This window comes from Sinohyriopsis cumingii, chromosome 14 (genome assembly GCF_028554795.1).
Source record: "Sinohyriopsis cumingii isolate HCF-2022 chromosome 14, ASM2855479v2, whole genome shotgun sequence".
In the NCBI taxonomy this organism is placed as follows: domain Eukaryota; kingdom Metazoa; phylum Mollusca; class Bivalvia; order Unionida; family Unionidae; genus Sinohyriopsis; species Sinohyriopsis cumingii.
In genome coordinates, this window is record NC_142974.1 from 47,392,740 (window position 1) to 47,418,385 (window position 25,646).

The 25,646-nt window shown below is 34.4% G+C and overlaps 1 protein-coding gene across 4 annotated transcripts in view; it reads left to right on the forward strand.

The window, feature by feature from the left end:
* The first annotated feature begins 4,140 nt into the window (after nt 1–4,140).
* The window catches only part of LOC149783713 (uncharacterized), a 103,963-nt gene continuing 82,457 nt past the window's right edge, over nt 4,141–25,646 (forward strand). For 2 of the 4 annotated variants that reach the window (XM_089931954.1, XM_089931958.1), the window contains exons 1-6: nt 4,141–4,429; nt 5,329–5,399; nt 12,240–12,428; nt 19,879–19,920; nt 21,989–22,104; nt 23,611–23,669. In XM_089931954.1, coding sequence (XP_089788080.1) covers nt 12,263–12,428; nt 19,879–19,920; nt 21,989–22,104; nt 23,611–23,669 — 383 coding nt within the window. In that variant the 5' untranslated portion in view covers nt 4,141–4,429; nt 5,329–5,399; nt 12,240–12,262. Of the gene's footprint in view, nt 4,430–5,328; nt 5,400–11,677; nt 11,764–12,070; nt 12,429–19,878; nt 19,921–21,988; nt 22,105–23,610; nt 23,670–25,646 lie in introns of those variants that run through there. The other 2 variants (XM_089931955.1, XM_089931957.1) reach the window with 2 other exon arrangements.

The following is a 25,646-nucleotide window of genomic DNA, read 5'->3' on the forward strand; positions in this document are numbered from 1 at the left end:
AGACCAGGCTGTTGAATGATCGGAATCTTGGGTTGCTTGCCATAAGTGAAATTACATGTCTGATGGCCATGCTGTCGTAGCCATTACGTTATTAATGGAGAATCCAGGTTCTATATATTGCTATGTCGAAGCCTTCAATAATTCATAAACTTATATAAGGCTCTAAAACTTAGGAAACTCTTTAAGAAAGCAAAATAATAATAAAAATAAAGTTATAAACAATTGCAATTATCAGTTCCATGGTATTTTTAGTTTATCACTGTATAAACTTTCAGTTGCTGAAACACAACAGATAATGCCCAAATAGCCGGTAATCTAGATTTCTAAAAATGCAGAAGAAACATCTGTATTACCCATATTACCTTCATTCATAATTTGCAAGTTCAGAACTGCAGAAACCTTAAAAATTAAAAGTGTCAACTTGCAGCCTTTCTAACACGTGTGAGAACTTTTGTCATTTTGAGTCTGACAATAAGAATTTTCCAGCATACAAGACTGTAGCGTATGATAAGTCAACTTGTGTAATCCATACTAAAGTCTGAAACTGAAATATTAATGTTTACTTGCAAAATATTTTGTTGCCCTTTATAACTTATTCTCATCTTGCCCATCATTCATACAGCCTAATATTAACGTCAAGTATGTGATGAATCTACGATAAAATGACAGCTTTAAACTTTTCAATAACAGTGATGGACTCAAAATCAAAACTTTCCTCGCGACATCAGGTTGCTAAGCATGGTTTATGGTCAATCCATGCCAACGTCGTTTTTTTACCGAGTAGAAATTGGTCGTTTCGTAACCAAGGTAATGTCGGATGTTACTATGTGATACTCAAACTGTAGATCGCGGTGTACTATCCAGACCGCTAAACCATTTTTTCTGTAGACTGCAAAAACATACATGTGCAAAACTTTTGGACAATATCACCCATCAAAAGAAGCTAGACTTTATAGACATAACACAAATTTGCTTTTGAAATAACTGAAATTGGCGAGTGTAAATTTATTTTCATTGCATGGAATACTCCTTTTTTGTTATCCTTTTAAATATAATGCACATAAATACTCTCGCACAGAGAGAGAGAGAGAAGTAAATTTAAGTTAGCACTGCATTTGACATATATTTACTACTGTGTTTGAAAGCTATATATTTAATGTTTTAAATAACTGCATATACTTAGGCATTCTTGGATTCTGCCAATAATAACATATATATAATGCGCCCTAATGTAGTACGGGATACATCTGTCATCAAGGCAATGCCTGAAATCGAACATGTAACAGTTTCAAATAAGTAGAAAATATATTATTATATAATCTTGGTGGTTGTATTTGTATTTAAGTATGAGAAATAAACAAATCTAGTTTTGGGTACGAAATGACCATAGCTACAGGGGTTTGTTGCAAAGAAAATTAGGAGTATCCGTCACTGAATTATGGGATGGGGGGATCTAATCTTAGATTAAATTGTTGCATTGTTACAGGTTAAGCCTCCCATCCCTTGATTCATTGACGGATGCTCCTAATGTTCTTTGTAACGAACTCACGTGACCATATCACTGGGCACAAAACGATTCGTTTGGGTACGAAACGATTTGGGTATGGAATGGCCTGCTTCGGTGAACCACTGTATAAGAGACACGTAAACAAAATTTATTTATGACTGGTCCCTTGCTATGACCAGTATATAATATAGCACTTCTTTTGCTGCAAAAGCAATAGTAATAAAAACTAGATACATATTTTTTTTTTATTCTTTAGATTGAAACCGACGATATCTATTAAAATTCAAATAACGTCAGTCGGGGTATTATCGGATAAATATTAAATGGAATGCAATGATAAGACATATATGTTTAAGTTTTTCCAGCCAAATGTAAATAACGTTAGCAAATAACTTCAACTGCTATTTTGCAGCATCCATTTTGAACATACATGTATCACGTTATTATGTTGGGCCATGCAAAATAGAGGTTCAATATGGGGTAAAATTGGACACCTCCGGTTTTTTTTCTGACATTTTTTTGTGTTTTTTTAAAAAAATGTTTAAACCCTAACATCTGTAATTTAATCAAGCACAAGAAATAAATTAAACAAGACAATGTAAATATTCAAACTTTTGGTTACATTCACCACGATTTTTACCGCCTGTATAAAAATTGCAACATGGGTTTTGGTTTTTAAAAATGTTTAAATGGACTATGTAATCAAAATATTCAATTATTGCGGATGTCAACACTGCCAGAAAGGAGGGTACTATTTTATTTTGCAATAACATAAGAGCAATAAAAGAAATTACATCATTTATGCTTCAAGATAATCTTTTTTTTACATTACTAGTCCATGAATTATCAAGCTAGTGATTGTTATAAACATTTCATTATGTCTTAATAATGTGTATTGCAGTCTTATAAAAATAGTCTTGATGGCATTTCATGAGACAGCTAAACCTTTTTCAAATGAAATATTTAAATAAGAATGATAACAAGCAAGTTGGCGAAAAGATTTAATTTTATTGTCAGTGGTGAGGGTTAATGTAGAGTATTGACATATTTGATTCTTAATTAATTAACTAATTAGTTAATTAATTTGTTAATCACAAATGTTATCAACCCAGCTTTGTTGGGAATACCAACTAAATCACATACAATATCAGTTGAAGTGGTGTTTATCTTCTTAAAAAGCTTATTTTATTTGAAATATTAACCAACTGGTTGTACTTCATAACCCGCTACATGTATTTCAAACGTCCGATAATACCTTCTTCAGGTGTATCCCTATATATTTATCAACCAATCAAACGAAGTTCATAGCACAGGTGCTAGACGCGAGCTTGATGTTGAGAAGAAAAAGAAAAAGAATCTGAAGGAAAACAATCACACCGAGTGACAAAAATACCTTAGATTACCCCCATGACCCGTTCTGACATAGGACCCTCTCTATCATACTATATAAGAGAGAAGGTACGTAACTTCCAAGTACTTGGTTCTACCCATAACTCTCGATTTCCTTCTGCCTTTTCAGTCTTTAAAGACACATGACCATACATAACTTATTTTACTTCTGATATAGTTTGCTATTCATCAAGCCGTATTGACTTTTCTGCGTTGTACCAAACTGAATTTACGGGCTCCGAAATGTGCGATTTTCGCGAATTTCGCCTGCTGGGACAACTCCGAGCTCATGTGACAACCGGTGAAAAGAGCTACATATATCGTGTTTGTGACTCATCGATACATCCCTTTTTTAATTACAGGACAATGGTGGATGCAAAAGTAAGTCTTTACTTACAATTAACTCGATTCAGCTTTAGAATCATGTTCCATGGAAGAATTAGACATTGTCTTCTTCACTACACATACATCGCATACAAGCGACTCTCATTTTCAAAACATGTTTACTATGGGGCACACACATCAATGGCGAAATAGGGTTGGCTCAAAAGCTTTATGCTTAAATAACATTCGTGAATCAGAGAACCGTTTCACGATGTAGACCATTTTTACCCAGGCAAAATAGGTAATAACATTATCACATCATGTTAGGAATCATTTGAATGTGTTAAATTAATGAAAGTATATATTAACGTTGACCCTTTTGTGCCAATCATATTTAGGCGTCTTTTGTAATTGGGGTCTTTGCGAGATGAGACCCCAGTTAAGGGGAAGAGTGTCATTTGAAGGCCCCACTTTCTACAGAAGACACACACACGCACAGACTCAAACACAATGCACATTTTTAACATTATATATGAGGGTTATTACAAGGTCACAATGCATCCAGGACCTGAGAAAACAGGATTCCACCAATGCATGGTGCACACAGTGCAGTTGTATTCAGGTAAAACATGTAGCTAAATAATAACCAAAATAATTAATATGGTGACATCCCCAACAAACGCAAAACGCTGCACGTATAATCAAATTCATATAGCCCAGAAAGAAGTTAATACCCATGACTGTAGCGTAAATATATAATAACATTGGTCATGAAAAGTCGTTGTCAAAACAGGGTCTATTAAAACTGAAAAAAAAACAACAAAACAACTACTGCACCGTGAAAGTCTATATCAGACTGCACGTTCTGGTCTAGCGCACGTTGTTTCTCATCCTCTCGCTTTCTTCCTGGCATCAGATATGCATGTGAATTAGAGATAGCCTGGTATAATGAGAACATTCCTGAGGAATGTCCTCGATAATTGGCACCCGAGACAAAATCACAAAAACTGTATTAAATCTCTAATGCACATGCATATGTGATACCATGACTAAACAAACTTGAAAACGAGAGGATGAGAAACAATGTGCGATAGACCAGAACATGCAGTTTAATATAGACTTTCACAATGCAGTCGGAACACTCGGTTCTGTTGGACTTGTGATGTAACCTTCAATGATTTCATTGCTTTGGATTTAATTAACAATACTGTAAGTTCTTCTTAAATATTTCATATTATTACTTAGAGAATTATTTTGTTGGTTAAGTTTTACACAACTTCGTTGATTTTAGTTATTTTTGTTACTTAGTTTAAGACCATTGAGTCGTAACAATATGAATGAAACAGTAAAGATCTCGATTTCTTTTCTGCTGCAACGCAAAGCATAGGACGTGAATGGCTTAATGTTTATGTTTTTTTTCCGGCTATTTTCGAGGCACATTGAACACATTTGGCCATAACAAACGGAGCCTGTGTACCTTCCTTAAGGAAATAATGAGGCAGCACACACAGGCTGGCGTCGGTGGGTATTGAACGATATCGCCTTGGATTTCGAATCCGAGGCTTTACCATCTGTGTTAACGTGATCAAGGTCTATTAGAAAACAAGAATATTGCCATGGTGTACATGCCAACTTCGAGTCCAAAGTACGAAATTAAATGCATGTATTATTAAATTAATTTTTATGGAACATGTTGTACAGGGTAATACAACTCGACATGTCATATTTGATTAATGTGTCCCAACGTACCTATACAATAGAACAAATATACAATGGAACAGAAACATGACATCTATATCGCACTGAACCACCCGACAAGATCTATTGATAAACTAAATTGTATGACCTCCGTTAATATTGCATAATAGACTCATGTGAGCAAAACACTTAAACCATGTCAGGGTAGTGTGAAAGTAGGTCTCACAGGGTCTTTTATATTTATATACGTAATTAGATATACACATCTGTGGCAACTATTTTTGAGAAACGCGTTTTATTTTATTTTTTATTCTTTAGTAGTGTGTACTGACATGATGAAACATATTGCTTCTTGATTTACCTGCATTAAATACAACATACGTATGCTCGCTATTTCTGTTTGCTTTCAGAAGACGTATTCAGTGCAATGCTTTGATAAAGCTCAATGTATGGTACATACCCTTCTAAAAAATAAGAAACTGTAAGTAATTTACATTGATATATAATTGTTATAACCATAAATGTATTGCATAAGCAGAAAGTATATAATTAAACAAAATTATTTGGTTCTAATAAACAAGTTCGGATATTTCAGTGAATTACAAAACTTTGCCTAATTATATTTCAGTTGACAAATGTGCAGTTTTGTTCCATAAGTGACATTATATGAAGCCCCGTTTCACATACGGCTTTCTGGATTTATCAACTGATGTTATAAATTAGATCGATACATATTCATATTCAGGTGTCGTCTCAGACGGTTGTAGTGTGTGTATATATATATATTATCCACTGACTTACACACATGGTATAGTTGCATTATTACGGTGTCATGGAACGCGCGGTCGGATGGAGTGGAAAAAGAAAAATTACAAACTCTTTACAAACATGATAAGAAAACGGTTGTGTCCTTATGTTTGGTTATCAATACATCCATGCAAATGAATTTTTGTTTATTAGTTTCACCTACCTGGGTGGTACAACTATTGATTTCGAGCACTTGCTTTGTCACGGATATGTGTACATAATAATCAACAACATACTGTCGCAGTAACGGTACGTACAAGGTAACATTTGTCTATTCTATTACTTATATTTGTACACATGTATTGACACGTGTAATATGATTACAGAAGCACTTCACACCCGTAGACCGTAAATTGTGTATCAGTAGTATTTTAAATTTACAACGTCTCTGTCCTTTTAAGATCGCTATGTTAAATGAGTTAAATATATATATATTTTCTTAAAAGACAGAAGCACAGACAAAGCAAACATTTATAATTCTTTATTTATTAAGTATAAAATTGTATATGTTTTCCCGTCTTTGCCTTTTATTATTCCTTCTCTCAGTACTAACTGTAATTAAATATTTTATTTATTCAAATGTATTATCACCAGTAAATATTCGGCAATGACTTTCTTGACCCAGTTAAGTACTGTAGAAGCCCATATGGTTAACAATTCTGGACAGGAGGTTTTTTAATGACATGTATGGTGCCGAACATTCAACAATCAGGATTAAATTGATTTGGTTAAGATACATTATTATTAAATTCTAGAACAGCAAGTACTATTTAATTTAATCTGAGTAAATAAGCTTTTATGAATTTCTTGACATGCACTTTTATTAACTCCAAGAGTAAGCAGTTGACAAGGAAAATCAACATGTACGATATTTTTACTCTTTATTTCAGCCACCAATAAGAATTAATTGTTTACTATTTACTGTTAATAACAACAATTTTTACGAAACCATACAAGAAGAAATGTAATGTCGACTTTGTTGATGGCCGACTCGAAAAGGAGACGAGGATGTTATGGGTGATACTTCTTAGTGAAACATGTATGGGTCAGATCTGTTATAGAATGACATAGTTATGGGCCGAATATGTTAATGGCCGATATCTCCAGTCACGAACTTACTCTGTTAATAGTTGGAAACAAGTTGGTTATAACAGACCAAAAGCTAGTCATTTTATATTTCCACCACAAGCTGTTCGATTTGTAAAACAAGGTCAGTTGTATTTCAACTGTATTTGTTTGCTCTACGTAACATTATTTCAGTTTAGCTAATTAAAGTTTTTTTGGTTATATCCGGTAATCACATATTAAGTTAACGCTGATGTCACTTATTTATATGCTAACAAAGGTCCAACCTACGAAATTAAATGTTGGTTGTATTGGCTCACTTTAGGGGAAATATACTTTACCGTGATACAGATCACCATGTCAAATTCAATTACTTTGAGTTAAGTAGTGCCTATAAAACGTATATGAATGAGACCAAGTCTATATCAGACTAACTCGTTTTGAGCGATCGGTTATTCTACCCGACAAAGTATAATCAGAAACTAAGACCTCGATTTAATATCGCATTATAAACTGATGTTAACGAAGAACTCGACCCAGATTATTGGCACATCCAATGTTGGTTTTAGTGATGTACGTTTGTTAAATCTGACTCATATCCATTGACAGATATACACGTACCTAGAAACACAATGTTATGCTCAACTATTGTTTCAGTAGTATCTGTTTTATGTTGTATGCTTGATCCTAAGCAAAGTCTGAATTAAATGAACTATACTTCAGTGCACTATTTTCTTTTGATTTCAAAATAATTATTCAGGGACCATTTCCACATAAAATGAATACACTTGATATATCTATCTAGCTATCTGTCTATTTAACCGCTCCGGTGGCCTAGTGGTTAGAGCGTCCGCCTCGGATGCGGGATGTCGTGGGTTCGATCCCCGGCCGAGTCATACCAAAGACTGACAAAAATGGTACTAATAGCTGCCTCGCTTGGCGTTTAGCATTAAGAGGTTAGTGTTAGGACTGGTCGGCAAGGTGTCAGGATAATATGACTGGGTGTGACATCATGCTACATGTCTGCGGCATGATGCCCCAGTGCTAGACATCACTTTAAACAGCCACACTGCAGACATCGTAGCGATATGACGGAAAAATGGTTAAAGCTACATTAAAAATCCAAATCACACACACACACAGACACACACTCACTATCTGTCTATCTATCTATCTATCTATCGCATTGGAAAGTTTGGATGAGTGGGAGACGTGAATTAAGCTACCGATCTTTTCTTCTAATCATTACGTTGTGATTAGTCACAACCTAAACGCGCCTTTTTGATCTTATTTCAATCGACACCTATGTAGCTTTGTTCTTTCTGAATTACTATCTGAAATCCCTTCTCACATATGGTTACCGCTGGATTTACAATATAGTTATAGACGGATGTTAAAGATTAAATAAATGTTTGTAGATGCATTTAAGTAGTGGCCTATCGTTATAGTTTACCGACAAATGGTGACTATCTACTGACTTCATGAAACGGCGGTGTGGTTGAGTTTTAACGTTTTCATGGAAATCCTTGTCCGATTGTGTGAAATTCTGAATCCTGGAGTAATCAAAATGTGCCGTTTTTAAATATTTTCTAGTCAACGATTGTGTGCTTATGTTGATTTTTAATTCATGGATAGTGCTTTGAAAAGAAATATCGAGCTTATTAGTTTATATGACCCTGGGGCAAATTAAAAGCTTTGGAACATTCGACTTGGGCATGGAGATGTTTATATGATTAGCACTAATGTCGCAGTGACTGTTTAAAAATAAACGTCGTCACACCTCACATTGTTAAAATGGGGATGAAATAAATCACATGGATGTTTTTTTTTTTTAAAAAAAACCCCCAACGTATTCTATGCTAATAGCTGAAACTTGTTGGTTACAACAAATAAAGGATAGTCACGGCATGTAATTTCCATAACAATTGCTGGACTTAATCATATAACATTCATTGTAGCTGCATGTGCTCAAGTTAGCTCTGTATCAGTAATAAAGCTTTGAGTTTATCAAGTCAGTATAATCAAAACATAAAGGCCTTGTTAGATATCCTTCAATCACATATGATGCCAACATCGCTAGCACACATTTTCTTCCCGAACAAAGGCTACATTTAGTCTGTAAATAATCAAGTGGTTTAAAAACTAAAATAGCTCAAAGTAGTTTCTTCAGCTGCAAGAGAGGAAACCCAATCATTAGTTTTCCGATTAGTCCTTTCTGTACATATTTATATTCCTATGTGTAATATTGCCCTTTTAAGTTATTCTGTCTACCAAGTATCTACGTAAGTTTCATCTGTACGTCTTTCACATCATATACTTCAATGTTTGGAGGAAATATAATCTTATATCAAAAGCAGTTCTTATACATTAACAGAGGATGTATTCTGACGAATTTTCAGTATCTAATGCCTTTTCATTAATTTTTTTAAATATTAATTAGGTCATTTTTTATCGCTGTCTTCTATCTGAACCTAATAGATTACAGCCTAATTTATTTAAGGTACCGTCTATCTGAACCTAATATATTACAGCTACCTTCTATCCTTCATAATCTAATCAATTACAGTTACCTTCTATCCTCTTTAACCTAATAAACTGCAGTTACCTTCTATCCTTCTTAACCTAATAAATTAGTTACATTCTATCCTTCTTAAACTAACAGATTACCGTTACCCAAAAGGTTACATCTTTACATTCTATCTTAGCCTAATAGGCATGCATTTTGACTCTTAGTCAAAGTTTTATCTTCATAAGAAAATCTGAATAATGTTATATTTTATTCTCCCTACTATGACGCTTGTCTCCATGGTAACCTTAGTGATGCTGATGTGCCGTCAAAACACTGCACATACGTACACGCATTCCATCTTCGTTTAGTAACACAACAAAATAATTCCAGCAATGTTCAATATCTATTTCAGCTAATATTTTGTATATGTTTCCCTTGTTATAAGAATATAACCAAATTACAGGCCTTAATATAGCGAATGTTAACATTGAATCCATGCATTAAATATTTTTGTCAATGAAAGCTTGATTAAGGTATGTAAAAATGAGAAACATCTGTTTTGATAACCTTATATATGTATTTATAGTCATTTACTCTTTGTGAACAGCAAATGTAAGAGGTACCATGCTAAAATCCAACCATATGCGTATGTACTGAATGCATTTAAGTGTTTTACACGTGGCTGAGTATAACTTAAAAAATACTGTATGAAAAAGGCGATAAAAACATATTACATTCAAATGATAAAAATCATTTCATCTCAACAAATACATAGGACATTTGTGACAAACATAAATATACTATATAATTTTACGATCTTGATATATTGGTAAATGGAACGGCAATGTTCGTTTACAAAGCAATTTAAATTTTAAAAGAACATATATTAAAAATATCAAGCTGCTTATTCACGATTGTAAATGGATGTTGCAGTTATCTCTTGCTTGACTTGTAAAATGACCTAGATGATGAAGTAAACTATAATGGTTTAATAATCTCCTAATGATGGAGACATAAAATCTCGAAAGTTTTGTGCGTTTAGCTGACACAATCTCCACTTAAGTATCTAAACCGTGGGAGATCTACAATACTATTAAGCGAGAAAGGTTATTTAATGTTTTGTGACACCTTACAAAATTTAGAATGTCTATGTAAACACTACAAAACTTGATCTCGCTCACAGTTTCGGCTTTTCTACCAATGAATCCAATCGACTCGCAACCTACTAACACGCAATGTACTCTAAGACTGCCTATCAAAAGGTCTACTGTACAAGGACCCTAAACACTCATTGTCTGAGGTTTCGGCGGAGCCGGCCCATACCGCAGCGGAATATCATTTTTATTAAGGAGATGTTTTGCGTTGTATATACCAACAAAATGAGGATGCACAAAGTATGCGATTGGATGCTGATTAAAAGAACAAATGCGCCATCTGCCAGGAAATAATGCACCTTGTACAGGCAATGGTTAAGAGAGTTTACGCGCTACCAGCGCCGTACCGAGCACCTGGACAGCAAAGACGCAGATGTGTCGGGCGTGTGCTAAAGACAAGAGCTAAGATTCTTCTCAAGAAAAAAAGGTCAAGTGTTACAACGATATCGTCTTAAAGCAAGTAATAGAAAAGAGCATAAACAAACAAGTTCTGTAAAATTCAACAAGTGATTTATGAAAAAAGTGAAAATTTAAAAAGAAATTACAGTAATCAGAAGTAAATCCCAAAGCGGCCTGAACGTTCTATCACTAATCCTAATGGATAAAGTTTTAATTAAATTACAGTGGTGTTCGAAACAGATTCAACACTGAGTGTTTTGATGTGCATATAGTGACCAGTGGCGTGGTGATGTGACAACAGAGTTTTGATGTAATCACAATACAATGATGTAGTTATTTGGGGAATTCCAAGAACCATGATCTAGACCCAAGTAAATATGTATACATCTATTGATGACGATCCTAATATTTAACTAATTCATAGGGAAATTGTTGCTTACATATTATTTGTTCACAAAATAAAAGCATCAGTGTCTCTACTTAGAAACACAGTGGACTTGATTTTGGACAAGGTCAAGTATAAAATATAATATTAACTTACGACATAAAGTTAAAAAAAACCCCAAACAAATGCATATTATATATATATATATATATATATATATATATATATATATATATATATATATATATATATATATATCTGTGTGTGTGTGTGTGTGTGTGTGAATCATCAAATTGTAAAGCATATTGTAATAACAGATTTCTAATGCACACCTTAGCGCAAGAAGAACCAAGTAATTGGCCGCTCTAAACACTCTATTATCATATTACATAAACGATCATTTTATTATTTGCATAAACCAGGTAGAGGTCCCAACAAGTGTTCATTATTAAGTGGAAACTCAATTGAAACGTTTTGATCACTGTTTTGATTCGTTGCAAGACATTAACAGTGGGTAAAGATACAGGTTAGTAATCTGATAAACGTTGTATATGGACACATTTTATGATATTTTAATCCTCGATGAAAGACCATACATTCTTTGCTGGTTATTCACAGAGAGAGCATATATCAACGTGGTAGTCACGTGATATCAATACAAATCGCGTTGACATCTGTCCTATGTATGATTAATCTTATGTGTAGTTTTTACGCGTTCGTTGTTCTCGGAATAAATATGTTAAAGCGTTATATGCCATTTAGTTTATGTACAAATATTTTCGAATATATCGTACAAAATCTTTGTGAAGGGCCTTTTGCTTTGGTATCGCATAATTGTATTGAACCTATGCTGTTCAATCAACTTACAGAACATAACATTCAAACTTTAATTTATCTTTTCTGGAAGATTTATTTAAAAATTTGTTATAAAAAAAGATCGCCTTAATATGCGCGGTGGTAAGATACTAAGATAATTAAGAATACCTTCATCGTACTTCCCAGAACTAGGCCTTTGGTACCCAGCCATGGGAAGTCGGAGTTATGACTTATCATCCACCGCCCTTGGCCGGCCGGACCGGAAACAGTGTTCAACTATCAGCAACAGCAGGATAGCCATAATTGTTACAGTTGTGCTTGTGGCAGGTGCAGTAATTGCTGGAATTGTAGTAGCAGTATATTTTACAAGCATATGTAAGTAAATTTGTGATTATCATATTGCCCGTCTAATTGTCTGTATTGCCATTTTTGTTTATTTCAATTTATTATTTTATGTAGCTGCAGATTGAAGCACAAATGACTACCACGTCAACATTTACAAACCCACAACAGTTTCTTACCACTTTGGTCAAAGATTTTCATCTGCATATATATCCTTATATATTGAGCATATAATTTTATAACCTACAATAAGTAAACTAATATGAAATCATTTCCAGGGTTCTCACCATAATTGGCACGACCTACTATGAAGCTATTAATACAATTGATTTCAAATATGTTTGCACCCTGTTTTACCTTAGTGTCCAGGTCCAAGGTATATCAAATTTGCATTAAGCTATTGTAAGTGGGTTTTTTGTTTGCTAATATTTCTTAACCCGATGACAGATTTTCTACACGTTTGACTGACTCGATCACTGATATCCAGCCTCTGTTCGGATGGGCTAGTGTGTCGGGTTATTCCTCCACCAGATATACTGGTCGCCATGCATAGCCTATCATGTGGTGAGAAATTGCATTAAATCTACAAATAAATTCAAAACACTTGGCACTGATCATTGTGAATGAAATAGTAACTAAATCAATCACACATGGCTTTACGACGATATCCATGCACTGCCTTTGAAAGATGAATCATGGATAAGTCAATTTATACTATGGAAGGTGTTATTTTTCTATGACCAAAATATCCTTGTGCATACATTGCTTTATGAGGTATAACTAAATACCTTGTGTACAGACCTAGATCGTTCTACAGTGGCCTTAATGATGATTGTAACTATGATTAGACTTTAAAAAATGCATAGTAAGAGGTTTCATCATCCGTGTTTAGTCCGTGCTATAAATATGAGATGCGACGAAACGTGTTCTCTACGAACAAGTGTCCTTTATATTGACATGGCCACAAAAACAAGGTCACGGTATCTAAAAATAGCTAAGGGGCATCCTTTGGTGTTGATTGCATCTATTTATCCACCAATACTACATGACCTATTTCTGGGGCTGTTTTTACTGCGTGTCTGATCAACATATATTAACGTGTAAAAGGGTTTACGTATCCGTGTGAAGAAAAGATTGTAGACTGAAAATGATGCTATCCTGGATATTGTATCAAACAGGAAGGCAGTGAAAATGAACTGTAACTAGGTTTCATTACTTTTTAAGGTGTTACAGTAAATTTAACTTTAAAATATATTTAAATGAATACGTGTATTGAGATATCACTAAATGAAATAACGTTGATGCTCGCATATAAGTCAAAGATAAATGCAGAATTAGAGCCGCGCAAAATATTTGCGCATTTATAAAATCATAGGTGTTACAGGAGTAATTGGTTTTAAACTTCCTGGTGTTGGTAATAACTGACTCATACAATAACTATATCGTGTCTGATTTTGTGCTTCTTCTTTTGTCCCTTAATTTGAACCCGAATGCCTATGGCACGAAAACGATGAGTGTTTTGAGAGTCATAGATTGCAAATGTTAGTTTCCAGATGGAAGCATCATAACAATGTATGAATGAGCTTGCGTTAAATATTGGATATACGTGTCATTCACTGGGTAAAGACATATGGCTGCACTAAACATAGGCGTTCATGTACAGTTTGTTTAAAACGCAGGTATTTACTTCATTTGAACCGGATCAAAGGTTTTCAATAGGCAACTTTTAGGTCTTGACTACTGAATAAAGCAAACCTACACTGAGGATACTATCAAGTAATCAGAGCTCTCAGTAAAAATGTTCTGTTCCGGATTTTTTCGCGTGTACCTAGAGACCTCTAACACATACCGCCCCATCTCCTCTTTTTCTCTCAATTGTATTTTTTACGCTGCTAAATTCATATAAATTAAATAACAAATTCTTCAAATCTTTGAGTGTTTTCATCTTTTTTAAAGACTGAATCTGTTTTGCTGTTGTTTTTCTGGGTTTAACGCCATTTGTAGCGCAAGATAGGCTATACATGGCGGCGAGCATAACTGGGTGAGGAAAATCCTGACAAGAACCGCCAACCCACGTAAAGCTACCGGCAAGCTTACTCACATGATCACATTGGCCGAACTAGAGGCTCGAACACACTCGGCCACCCGGCTCCCCAAATGTTATTATCAAGTCATTTGACTGGTAATTAATTTGCACTTTAAGAGGTCAAGGTTATACAGTTAAATCCGTAAATGGAATTTTGTCTTTGCGACTTGATTAGTATAAATCGTCCGATAAATGCATGTTCTCTTTCATCCAATTTGAGATCAATTAAAAGGTGGATTTTTTGAATGGGCATGTAACTTGGTGCAACTTTGACTTGGTGTTTATGTAGTAGAATGAAGTGCTGCCATCTGTGATTCTCAAGTTTGCAGAAACACTCGTTAGAAGACACGTAGAGAATACCAATGCAACAAAGAGTACATGCGTAAACAATGAATGTGAATTTTGAGGAAAAAGAAACACAGTTTATTCTGGAAATAAAATATATTAGCTATACATTATAATTCAAATTGCATTTTTGTATATATTTACAGCTTTAACAATGACAAAAACATTAACATTTGTGTCATGCCGATTGGCAACTCGTCCATGGACTGGTAGAGTCGATTTGCAATATCATTATGTCAGTATAATTACGAACATAGAGGGTTGGGTTCTATGTCCTCGAGACATAATTAGTATTCCAGTTACACGACAAAACCGTTTTATGTCAATAATTACTCTTCAGTTAATTCTTATCTATGAGGACTTTTCGTCACATTTACATCCGCTATTGATTTTGTTTTACGCTAAGTACTACGTAACAACGGTAGTTTTTCTTGAGTAATATAAATATAACCAGCCATTTACTCTACCCAGTTTATTCTCCTTATGAGCCGTACTTGGTTTGTTTATTTTTGCTTTTGGTTTTTTGTTGTGGGGTTAAGGGAAGCAGAGGGAAGTTTTACTAATAATTTTCTCGTCTACATAACTTGAGAAATGTAACCTTGGTTTGAATTAAAGAGGATAAAAATAATTATGTCTCCAATACATTAACTGAATCAAATATCGAAGTTGAACTTGACAAAAGAAATATCTGATTCTAAGGAAAATCCCCAAACCCCAAGCTAAGAAAACGAAACGGTTGGTCCTTTAGTTATACTTTAATCGTCCATTGCAATTCAGCCACATCTTATTCACACGTCTCGGTCGAAATTGCACTCAGATTAGTAGGACATTTGAAAATGTCCTCGTATTTCTTTTTCTTTATGTAAACACATCATGAAATGATCAGCCAGGTTTATAGCACAAGAAGCATTTTGTTAAAAAAAATTATAAAATTAGTTAAGTAAATGCACACCCTTGCAAAATGTATTCATACATGCACACATGATGCTTCTTTGTCATTATTATACAAGAAGCATCGATTGCCCCGAATCAAGTAACAAAAAAGGTAAGATTGGCTGGAGCTTTCATGCCGACGTGTAGTACTAGATAGGCAGGTATAGCTTGCTAGACAGACACACGGATGAATAGAGTAAGAGTTATTTAATTCCGGTAATATAAGATCTTAATTATGGGACTGAGTATTTGGAATTTCATGCTTCTAAGCTCTGTACAAAACAATAATAAGGGTGCATACTATAGATGTCATTGAAAACTTTTTACAAGCATGCAGTGGGTATAGGGAGCATAACGTGTTAACGCTCTGTTGCCTTTGGTTTAATTGGCGGAGTATTCTGAACGAGATGCACCATGTTTCTTGTCAAAAGCTAATTCTGGGTATTAGGGCAGTCCCTAACGCGGGCATCAGAGAACCTTTACCTATCGTTCGAGTCAGCCTCATAAAACATGTCTTCAAATGTCCACGGTGTGCAGAGTAGTTGATGGAATCTATGTATGTGATCAATTGCTAATTTTACAATTTGATTATGATTGGAAAATTATCAATAATAATAGCCTTATTGCTTTGGGTTGCCTTTACAGTATTTTAGCACGTTAACCCTGTTTTGTTATAAATGTGTGGTTGTATGCGTTCCAAAGAAAATGCTGTTTGCTTGATAAATATAGTGACTCATAAATACATCGAAGGTGTATATCTTAGCAGAGCTGTGTCTGAGAGAGAGAGAGAGAGAGAGAGAGAGAGAGAGAGTAAAATGATTGTTGAAAAAGTCAATATTTGGTTTCCAAAGACAACATTGCTTGTAACAATTTGAATGCATAAAATGAAGAGGGAAGATAAGAATTTGTCTTTTCTCTTACAAATACCAAATATAATAACATAGTTGCAGGATTTACAGATTTGTAAGTCAAGTTTATATTTTGAATACTAATGATTTTGCCATTGATGCATACTACATTACGAGGCTGAAGAAAATATATAACCATAATGTTCACAAAACCAATTTTGTATTTTTTCATCGTTGCTAGACAAAGGAATTGCAGAGTCAATGACTGTGAATGTATCAGTCACGAAAACTTTGTTACGTATATGACGGTAATTTTGAAAAAGTACTATCTAGAGAACTACGTTTTTGAAAATGTGTCTCCATCTGTAGCAGGTGTATCGTTTACGGTGAATTTCCTCGACAACAAGGCAAATGTGTGTTGATTCAAAATTGGAAAAGAACTCTTGGGCCAGAGAGACGTACAGAATAAATTCGTTTTGCATTCCTGTTGAAGGCACTGGTTCACAGTCTAAATCACAGTAAGGTGAAGGCAGAAAACTGTTCAAACTGCTCATAATAAGAAAATAACTCAGAACTTATTTTTATGCCATGTCGCCGACAACGATGACGAATGAAAGGTCTCATCGAGCTGAATTTTATATAGTCTTTGACAACACTCAGCACCTAGCGACTTTGAAAAAAGGGACATGACTGTCATTTGTACTTGAAAGTTAAGGTTCAGGAAAAGAGCATCAATGAAGGTGCTGATTTTAGAATAATTCTCGTCAACAATATCATACATTATTCAGTGAAATGGAAGCCGCAGCCGTGTGGACACACACCACGTCGGATGCTTGTAATGACACAGTGATGAAAGGTGATAACGAGCCTAACAATGTTGGATTTAACGACGTCCAGAAGAAAATCCAATAGTTTAGAAATGTTTGATAACTTATAGAGTATTTAGTTGGAAGAGAAGTATAATTTTGAGTGGTGTAAAGGTACAACTTTACAAGATTAAATAGAAGCACAACCGTGTTCAATTGGATGGCGGATCATAAACGAACATGGAATACGTCAAACTACGTGATATGGGCGGAAATGTCACCTAAAGAGGCAAACGACATCAGCAGAACTCTAATTAGAACGACAGCCAGTTAGCTACCGAAACTTGTACTTGTTGGCATTGTCAGCATTGCAGCTCTAAATGGAGCTATCAATCAAAATCTGTTTAATTTCCAACAGTTCAACCTATCCAAGACTGTTGCTACCGGAAATTTTCAGACGTTGTGTACCAAAAGTTTTGAACCTAACTTTGCATAGAATAGTTATGTGAGATCTTAGTTGAGCCTGTCCAAGCCAAAAAAGGCTTAGGAACAATAGTCAGCGCATTTGGTACGGCGATAACAGCAGGATATGATTTGTGGTGATTCAGTTTCCCTCTCCACCAAGGACATTTCCACCCTATAAAATCAGGCCAGCTCTGTGTGGAACTTCATTTTCTACTAGCTCCCTTCAACATTAAACGCCATCCTTTATGCAAAAATGCAAAATATGCAAAATTTGGCAATACTTTTGAAATCAGCAGTTTCTGAGAAGTGATCCTAGAATATTAAAATGGATGGAACAAGAACCAGTCGACACAGACAGCCATTGGACAAGCAAAAAAAAAAAGCAGATGTACAGCAAGAAGTCACAAGAGTAAATTGAAAGGAAGACTGTTTGCATTAAAACAGCAACCACAGTCTCTTAGTGGGCAAGATGAAGAACAGAGAGGCAAAAATGGACGTAAAGAAATAAGTTAATATTTTCCCATCAGAACAGCCGTTACAGACAAAAAGTGAACAAGAACGACAGGATACATTGTTTTCATCTTACCACGATGGCCATAACAAGAACGGTGTACCAAAGTTGTAGTGGATTTTCCTTATAACATTTTTTTTAGCATGTTTAGTGATTTGTTTATCTAGAAATTATTATAAAAAAGACACGTTCTTTTGCTGTCATGATAATATTTATTTTCTAACATGATACCGTACTAACTAATGCTTGAAAGTATTTTTTATTTTACACTATTTGGAATTTATATATGAAAAGGGCGTGACAAGCGCTAATTCTCCCATTTTATTTTAAGTGAGCGGGGCTTATTAAAATGGTGCTGAATTTGATAATATTTTGTTGACCTTTTCTAAACTATTTAATTTCTCTCTCTCTCTCTCTCTCTCTCTCTCTCCTTTATCAATCTTCCATTCTCTCTCTCTTCCTTTCTCTCTCTGTCTCTCTCTCTCTCAGAGATAAACTACCGTTACGTTACACAACGTCCCACTGACTAAGTTAAATTGTCTGTCTTTTAGGACTGAGCTATGCATTAGTCGTTACAATGCTGGCTAGTGTTACTATATTAAAATTTGTCGTGCACTAAATTAATGATTAATGGCGATATTGTGTTTGCAGCATGTGCAGACACTGAAACGCTAATCCCTCGTGAGTTGTCTTAACAAAAGTCAGAGTTATTCAACATGGAGTTCAAACATTTTATTTTAATCGAAGTTTGTTTCGTTGGTCTAAGATTCGCCCTCTTGAATCATAGTTGTGTTTTAATAGTTTTCGTACAAAAATGAATCAAAATGTACTCGCTATTCGGCTGTAAAATAATTAGATGCAGTATGCTATATAGATGAAGTACAATCCAGCTTAAAACTGAAGTTAGTGCTGATTACAAACTACAAAATAATACTGAATACAGATCTCTTAGGTATGATCATTTAGAATGGTGAAGAATATTAAAAATCCTTATCTTAAACATGCACCACATTTATAGATTAAACTATCGGGTAGTTCCATTTCATGCAGTTTGCCTATGCATGATAGCCAGTGCTATCTCACGTAGTGGTGTTGAAGCGACTTGTAACATAGCATATCATTAATACCTATCAACCCATGAAACAATTTAAACAGAGGATGATGTTCTTCCGTTACCGCTGTACCTGTTTAATCGTCTCTATGACAATCAACTGTACATACACTGAATCAGGGTGAGAATTTCTCTTGCTCATTAAATGCGACGTTTGATTATTTGCATCTAGGTAGGAGGTTTCGGGAATATATCATGATGTCCAGTCTGTCTTTTTCTTTCTGTTCGATAAAGATTACTGACAATTGTGATTTGCATGTTGGGTGAAGAGGAGGAGTACTAAAGATAGTGTTATGTTTTAACATTTATTACAGTTAAGCCTGTAACACTATCGATGACTCATAATGACAATGTATGTAACATTTTCTTCTGTTTCAGCTGCTTCGCAAAACAAATCAGATGAATTTACAAGAGTTGAAGGTATGTTTAATTAATACATTCAATTCTTGTTTTCATGAGTATTGGATTGTCTATGCAACCTTGCAACTTTTGCTTGCTTCGATAGAAACATATCATAAGTATCCCAAATCAGCCACAATTTTAAACAGATGCATCAGTTCCACTAGGTTCTGAGTGTAGACATACCATAATGCATTTTCCATAAGATTTCGTATACATTGCATTATTTATGTCTGATGTGCAAATACTTTAATAACGTTTACATGATACAACTTTACTGAAAGAAATATCACATTGAAAAAATGTTAATGCGTTTAATGTTTACATAACTATCATTGTAGGTAAGTCAGTGGAGATAATTATGTTCGCACTGAAATACATTGGACTAAATTAATTGGACATAAATGTTTGCCATGTCTGTCGATACTAGTATATATTCCCTTTAGGATAAATCAAAATGTTATACTATTTTCAATATATAGACTCCATGAAGTGCAATTTAATTTGTTTACTTTCCTAGATGGATGACAGTCATCAATCAGTAAGCATGAGATCATTGGCAACATAGTTATGATAATTCGTGTTGAAAACTATTATATGCAGCCTAGCCAGTATGTACATTGAAAGGCTACATCAGGCTACAACATTAATAGATGAGTTTCAATGGATGTTTTAGTATCAATCTTGTTGTTTAAACAACTATCATTCACCTTACTACTACTACTATTACTACTACCACTACTACAGTAATACTAATACTAACAATCAGGACAATATTAATAATGTTAATACTAACTTTCGCTCTACCCTATGTTTTCTGGCAAAGATGTGTAAAAGTTTGAAATTTTGAACCAGTAGAATATCTTATATGAAATAAGGTTTGAAATGTTTGACCATTGTACATACTTGCATTAAATAAAATAAATTAATCATTGACTGTCCTTGTACAGCTGTTAACTTTTGAATCTAAAATATTTTATTTTATTAAAGATTTGATATGTACAGCATGGCTATCGACTTGTATATCTGGAACAAAAGTTTCCATATGTGCATATGGATTATGTGCAGACTAGATCAGAATCATTTCGTTTATTATCCGTGGCCTCTGTTTCATCTGTTTTGTACTTAATAAGTAGAATGTACCTATCCACCAGGATTAAACACCTATCCAACAAGATTAAACAGAGCTTGAAAGCTAAATTTGTTCTCTGTGCTGCAAAAAACATATAGGAAGGACTTATCTTGAGCTAAAAATTAATATTTGAAATAAACGATGATAAAAATGACTAATTATTTGTATGGACCGAATAGCCTATTTAAGTTATAGTGGCAGCTAGATTTGGCAACAGCAAAGTTAAGCAAACTAAGACAACTTATCACATGGCATATCGTTACATATGTTTCTCACCAGGTGGATAATTTAATTTGTGTATCCCTGCGAGCCCCATGAATTGGAAGCGAATGATAAAATATGTTTATAACATCCTGATATGATTTGCGTTGAACAACTTACCACTATGTCTCTACGTCTTATGTCAATTTACCACTTCTTTTAACGGGTTCAATCAGAAACGAAGTTTCATATGCTTTATTCAACAATTACATTTTCTCCACAAGCAATGCTTTTCCAATGTCGAGAGTGCCGAGACATTGTCAGTGAGAGCTAATTACTCCAGTATATACGCACACACTCTGTGGGAAAATTACTGACAATATTGCCAGTGTGCCATAACAATGATGAGGACAACCATATGGAAATTTACCCAAATAATGATTTATAAAGTTCACAGTACGGCACTTGCGTTGAGAACAAAAATATAATAGAGGCCGTTTTTATATTACAGATCTTATTCGAACAAAAATTGTAATTCTTGAGAAGTTTCAGTGAAGTGATTAAATTTTGTACTCTAATATAGTACGGATTTTTGTCTTGCCAGCGTTGAAAAAGACAAGGAAACCGAATCATCTGAATGCTAATCGTACACGATATCTAGTTCAATGGAATAATTGCGTTTAGTATATGCTAGATCTTTACATCTACCAATGAAGATAGGTCATAATGAAATTGACGTTTTGTTTTCTCTGACAGTTTCCAAAGTGAAGATCTTCCAAGGCGAGGTTAGGATAGAACAAGACTGGAATGAAAATCTTAAAGATATGAACTCCAATTTTTCAAAAGAGAAGGCCTACAATTTTACATCAGCTGTAAGATTTTTTTGTTGTCTGTTTAGTTTTAATTTCTTTTGTCTCGACTGCATTCACATGCGGGATATATAGGTATGAATTTTCCAGCCGCGTCGGTAGTGGCAGCAGCGATAATGGTTAAAATGACAGAAAAGGCATCAACAATATTAATATTTTGTGATAAAGTTTAGTACTAAACTTTGTACAAGCCCGAGATTGTGATTAACATAAACATTAAGAAACAGACTTGACACTGAGGGCCATAGAACATTTTCTGACGAATTGTCTGATTTTTCTTAAATGCATCGGCAAAAAGTAAGACAGGGGTGGCATTTAAAAGAGCAATCAAGGGGCTGTCCTGATGCAAGATAAACACATTTCTGTTATGTCCTTCACTCTTCGTCATAACACTAAAACGATTCGTTAGTACATGCTGTTGGGGGAAAATTTCTTCTGCTAAAGATTTTATTATTTAGGGAAAACAAATGGTCCTACATACAAATAGTTGCCCAGTACGCTTGCCACGGCCACATATGGTCCTTTCGAAAGTGTTGTTTACTAAAGATTCTTTATTATGTCACACTGGTCATAAACTGGTGCCGACCAAGCATTCAGTACAGCCATCATGCTGGCTATCTTAAAATTCTTCTTATGACTTCTCGTGAAGAGATGGTCTGGGAAACATGACGTTTTAATAAAAAAATCTCTTAAAATCTTCTTCGGCCTACCTCTAAACGGATTCGATCCAGTAATCTATATGGGCAGCATGGTCACCGTCTTGAAAATGCTTTTGGGCTACTCACCCTCTGATGGAAGTACATATTGACATTGAGTTTCACCAACAATTTTCTCACAAATACATCAACTACGGCTGTCACATGGTTTCAGTGCCCATCATTTAGTGATATTCATGGAAATTCTTGTTTATCTTAGAACATCAGTCTTGTACAATATTGATACTTTAATTTCTTTTTTTCTGACTTATCAAATATCATACAGTTACATAAAGTGGTTATGATTTGATTTCCGTTGTGTCATGTACACTATTTCTTGACGTTGTCATATTAGAGCATACCAAAATGGAAGGTTTCCTCACTTCGGATATCTCTTTCTCAAATTCGATAAATACTTTTAGAAATACGGAACACAACATTGCCGACTACTGCAAACAATTTCTCGTGATATAGCCTGACATGATGAGAGTCACTTTGTTAATGTCGTTTTTCAGTATGAGTCAGATATGAATTTCTTCAATGCTATTCTTAGGTGGTGGGGACAAAATCCAAAAACAAATGTGTTACAACGTGCCGGATTTTGTTAAAAAATGTTCTTGATGGTTATTATGCATACATATAAGAGAGACAACATATTGTGAAGAACATGTCTTCAAATGTTAGTTATTCACGCATGTTGTGGTCTACTTGGTCCATTCGAAAACTGTCTGTCCATTTCTTTCTCTGGTTATGTATTGCGTTTAGTTACCATAGTATGAAATATATTTTTTTTTACTTTTCTTTATTTCTCAAGATGGATGCCGTATATAGAAATAATTCAGAATACAATGGCACAGTTGTGGATGGATTCAAGTAAGTGCATCATCACAATGTTAATCTTTACAAAAACTATGCTCAGACTGTGTCATTGTTAAGGATTAACTTTGCGACCCTACGAATTTGTACTTGTACTTCTTAGATTTGCCTTTCTAGCGCTCACACAAAATCAATTACAGGAAGGTCATGGAGAAATATTCTTCAATTTTTCAGAGACAAAGAAGAAAAGTAATTAAACAAATTGAAATGCCAAAACAGAAAACATTGAAAAAGAATGAGCCTAATTATGTTTTGCTAGTAAACGTATTTACCTTCGGTTTTACGAATATATTTTGCAGCAGACTACATCAGTCACTAGGAGCAACTATCATCAAGACAGTAGAAGTATGACTTGTATTAACCTGTAATTTCGAATATATCTTCTTGAAATAACGGGGTTGATGTAGTTAAAAATATAACATATTTATAGAGTACTGCACAGATTTTCATATTGAAATAATGCACGACCATGCGAATGCAGGATATCCATCCGACAAAACAAGTTCGTATTTTCGCATATACATGCATTAACCTTTTTATTATATGCTCATATTCTTATTCTACCTTAGGCTTAATTATGTAAACAAAATATACTACACGAAACAAAGTATCTGAATGTATGCGGTATTCCAAACTAAATACAAAAGCGCAGATTCATCATTACACAACAACAACATTATTACATGCGCACATAACTCCGCCCAGAAAAGACATAACTTTCGAAAGAAAATGGAGTTTTGTTCTACATAAAATTGAAATTTGGAGTCATGCTGTGAATGAATGCGCATTGCAGCAACTTTTTCATTTGATCTGGAATGAATATATTTTGGTATTTGTGTCGATTCTGCAAACTTTCGTGATTGTGGACTAGATTTATCTGTGCCAATTCTACATGAAATACATCGGATTCAAGCAGCGAGGGAGAAGCGTATTGACATCTGTGTGTTTCTGTTCTGTCACTGAATGTTTGAAATCATAATGTGGGAAAAATAGTAAGTCTTTCAATCCTGTGACAAGGCTCATGTAATTCGGATTTGCAAAACGTCGAAAGTACATTTTGAGGAAATTCAGGATGTAAACCTGTAAGTATATTTTTGCCAATCTTATTACCAGCTGAAGAAGACAGCTTATGCCTTGTCATTTGCATATTATTTGTAAGGACCCTGTCTGACGCTAATGCTAGTCTAAATTCGAAACATTGTATCAAAAAAGTTAACGAGGAATGTGCCAAAGCAGCTGGTATATGGTAGTCCACGTAACATCTTGTTTAGTTCATTCAGAAACCAAAACGTAAAGCGTCTACTTCGAGAGTGTACATGATAATATTATAAAGTAGTATATAAAACACTATTGGCACATCTTATTTCAACGTGAAGTTGAGTGCGATTGCAATATCGTAAAATACTGAACGATTCTGACAATATAATAATTAACGGAGAAAAAAAAGGAGCATATAATATAAGTTTTTCTCAATGTGCAGAAAATTACCCCAACGACGTGAACAAAATTTCCAGATTTCACTTTTTATACAGAAAGGTCCATGCGTATTGTCATTTGTTACAAGCAATACGTCTAACCGTGATTTAAATTCTTGTAATTGCTTCAAATAGTTAGATTCACCTACAGCTCAATCTTGTAGATATTATAATTGATTTGGTGAGGCATTCTCCGAGAAAAAACTGGAAGTAATTATATGTATTAATCATGATCTGTAATTTCTGTCAATGCCTACTAATAGTTTCAAATAAAGCTACACAGGGCAGTATTTAGGAACCATCAGCAGCAGCATCAAATGTATATATTTTAAGTTTAAATAGTTGATACTGCCGCTTATGTTGCCGCTATACCTATAGCTGTTATAAACACAGCACAACACAAGAGTGTTTGAAAAGGGAGACAAGGTTTTTAAATTGCATCTGCCATGATACTGTGCATCCAATAAAAACATTATTGTGAACTACCAAATTCTCATTC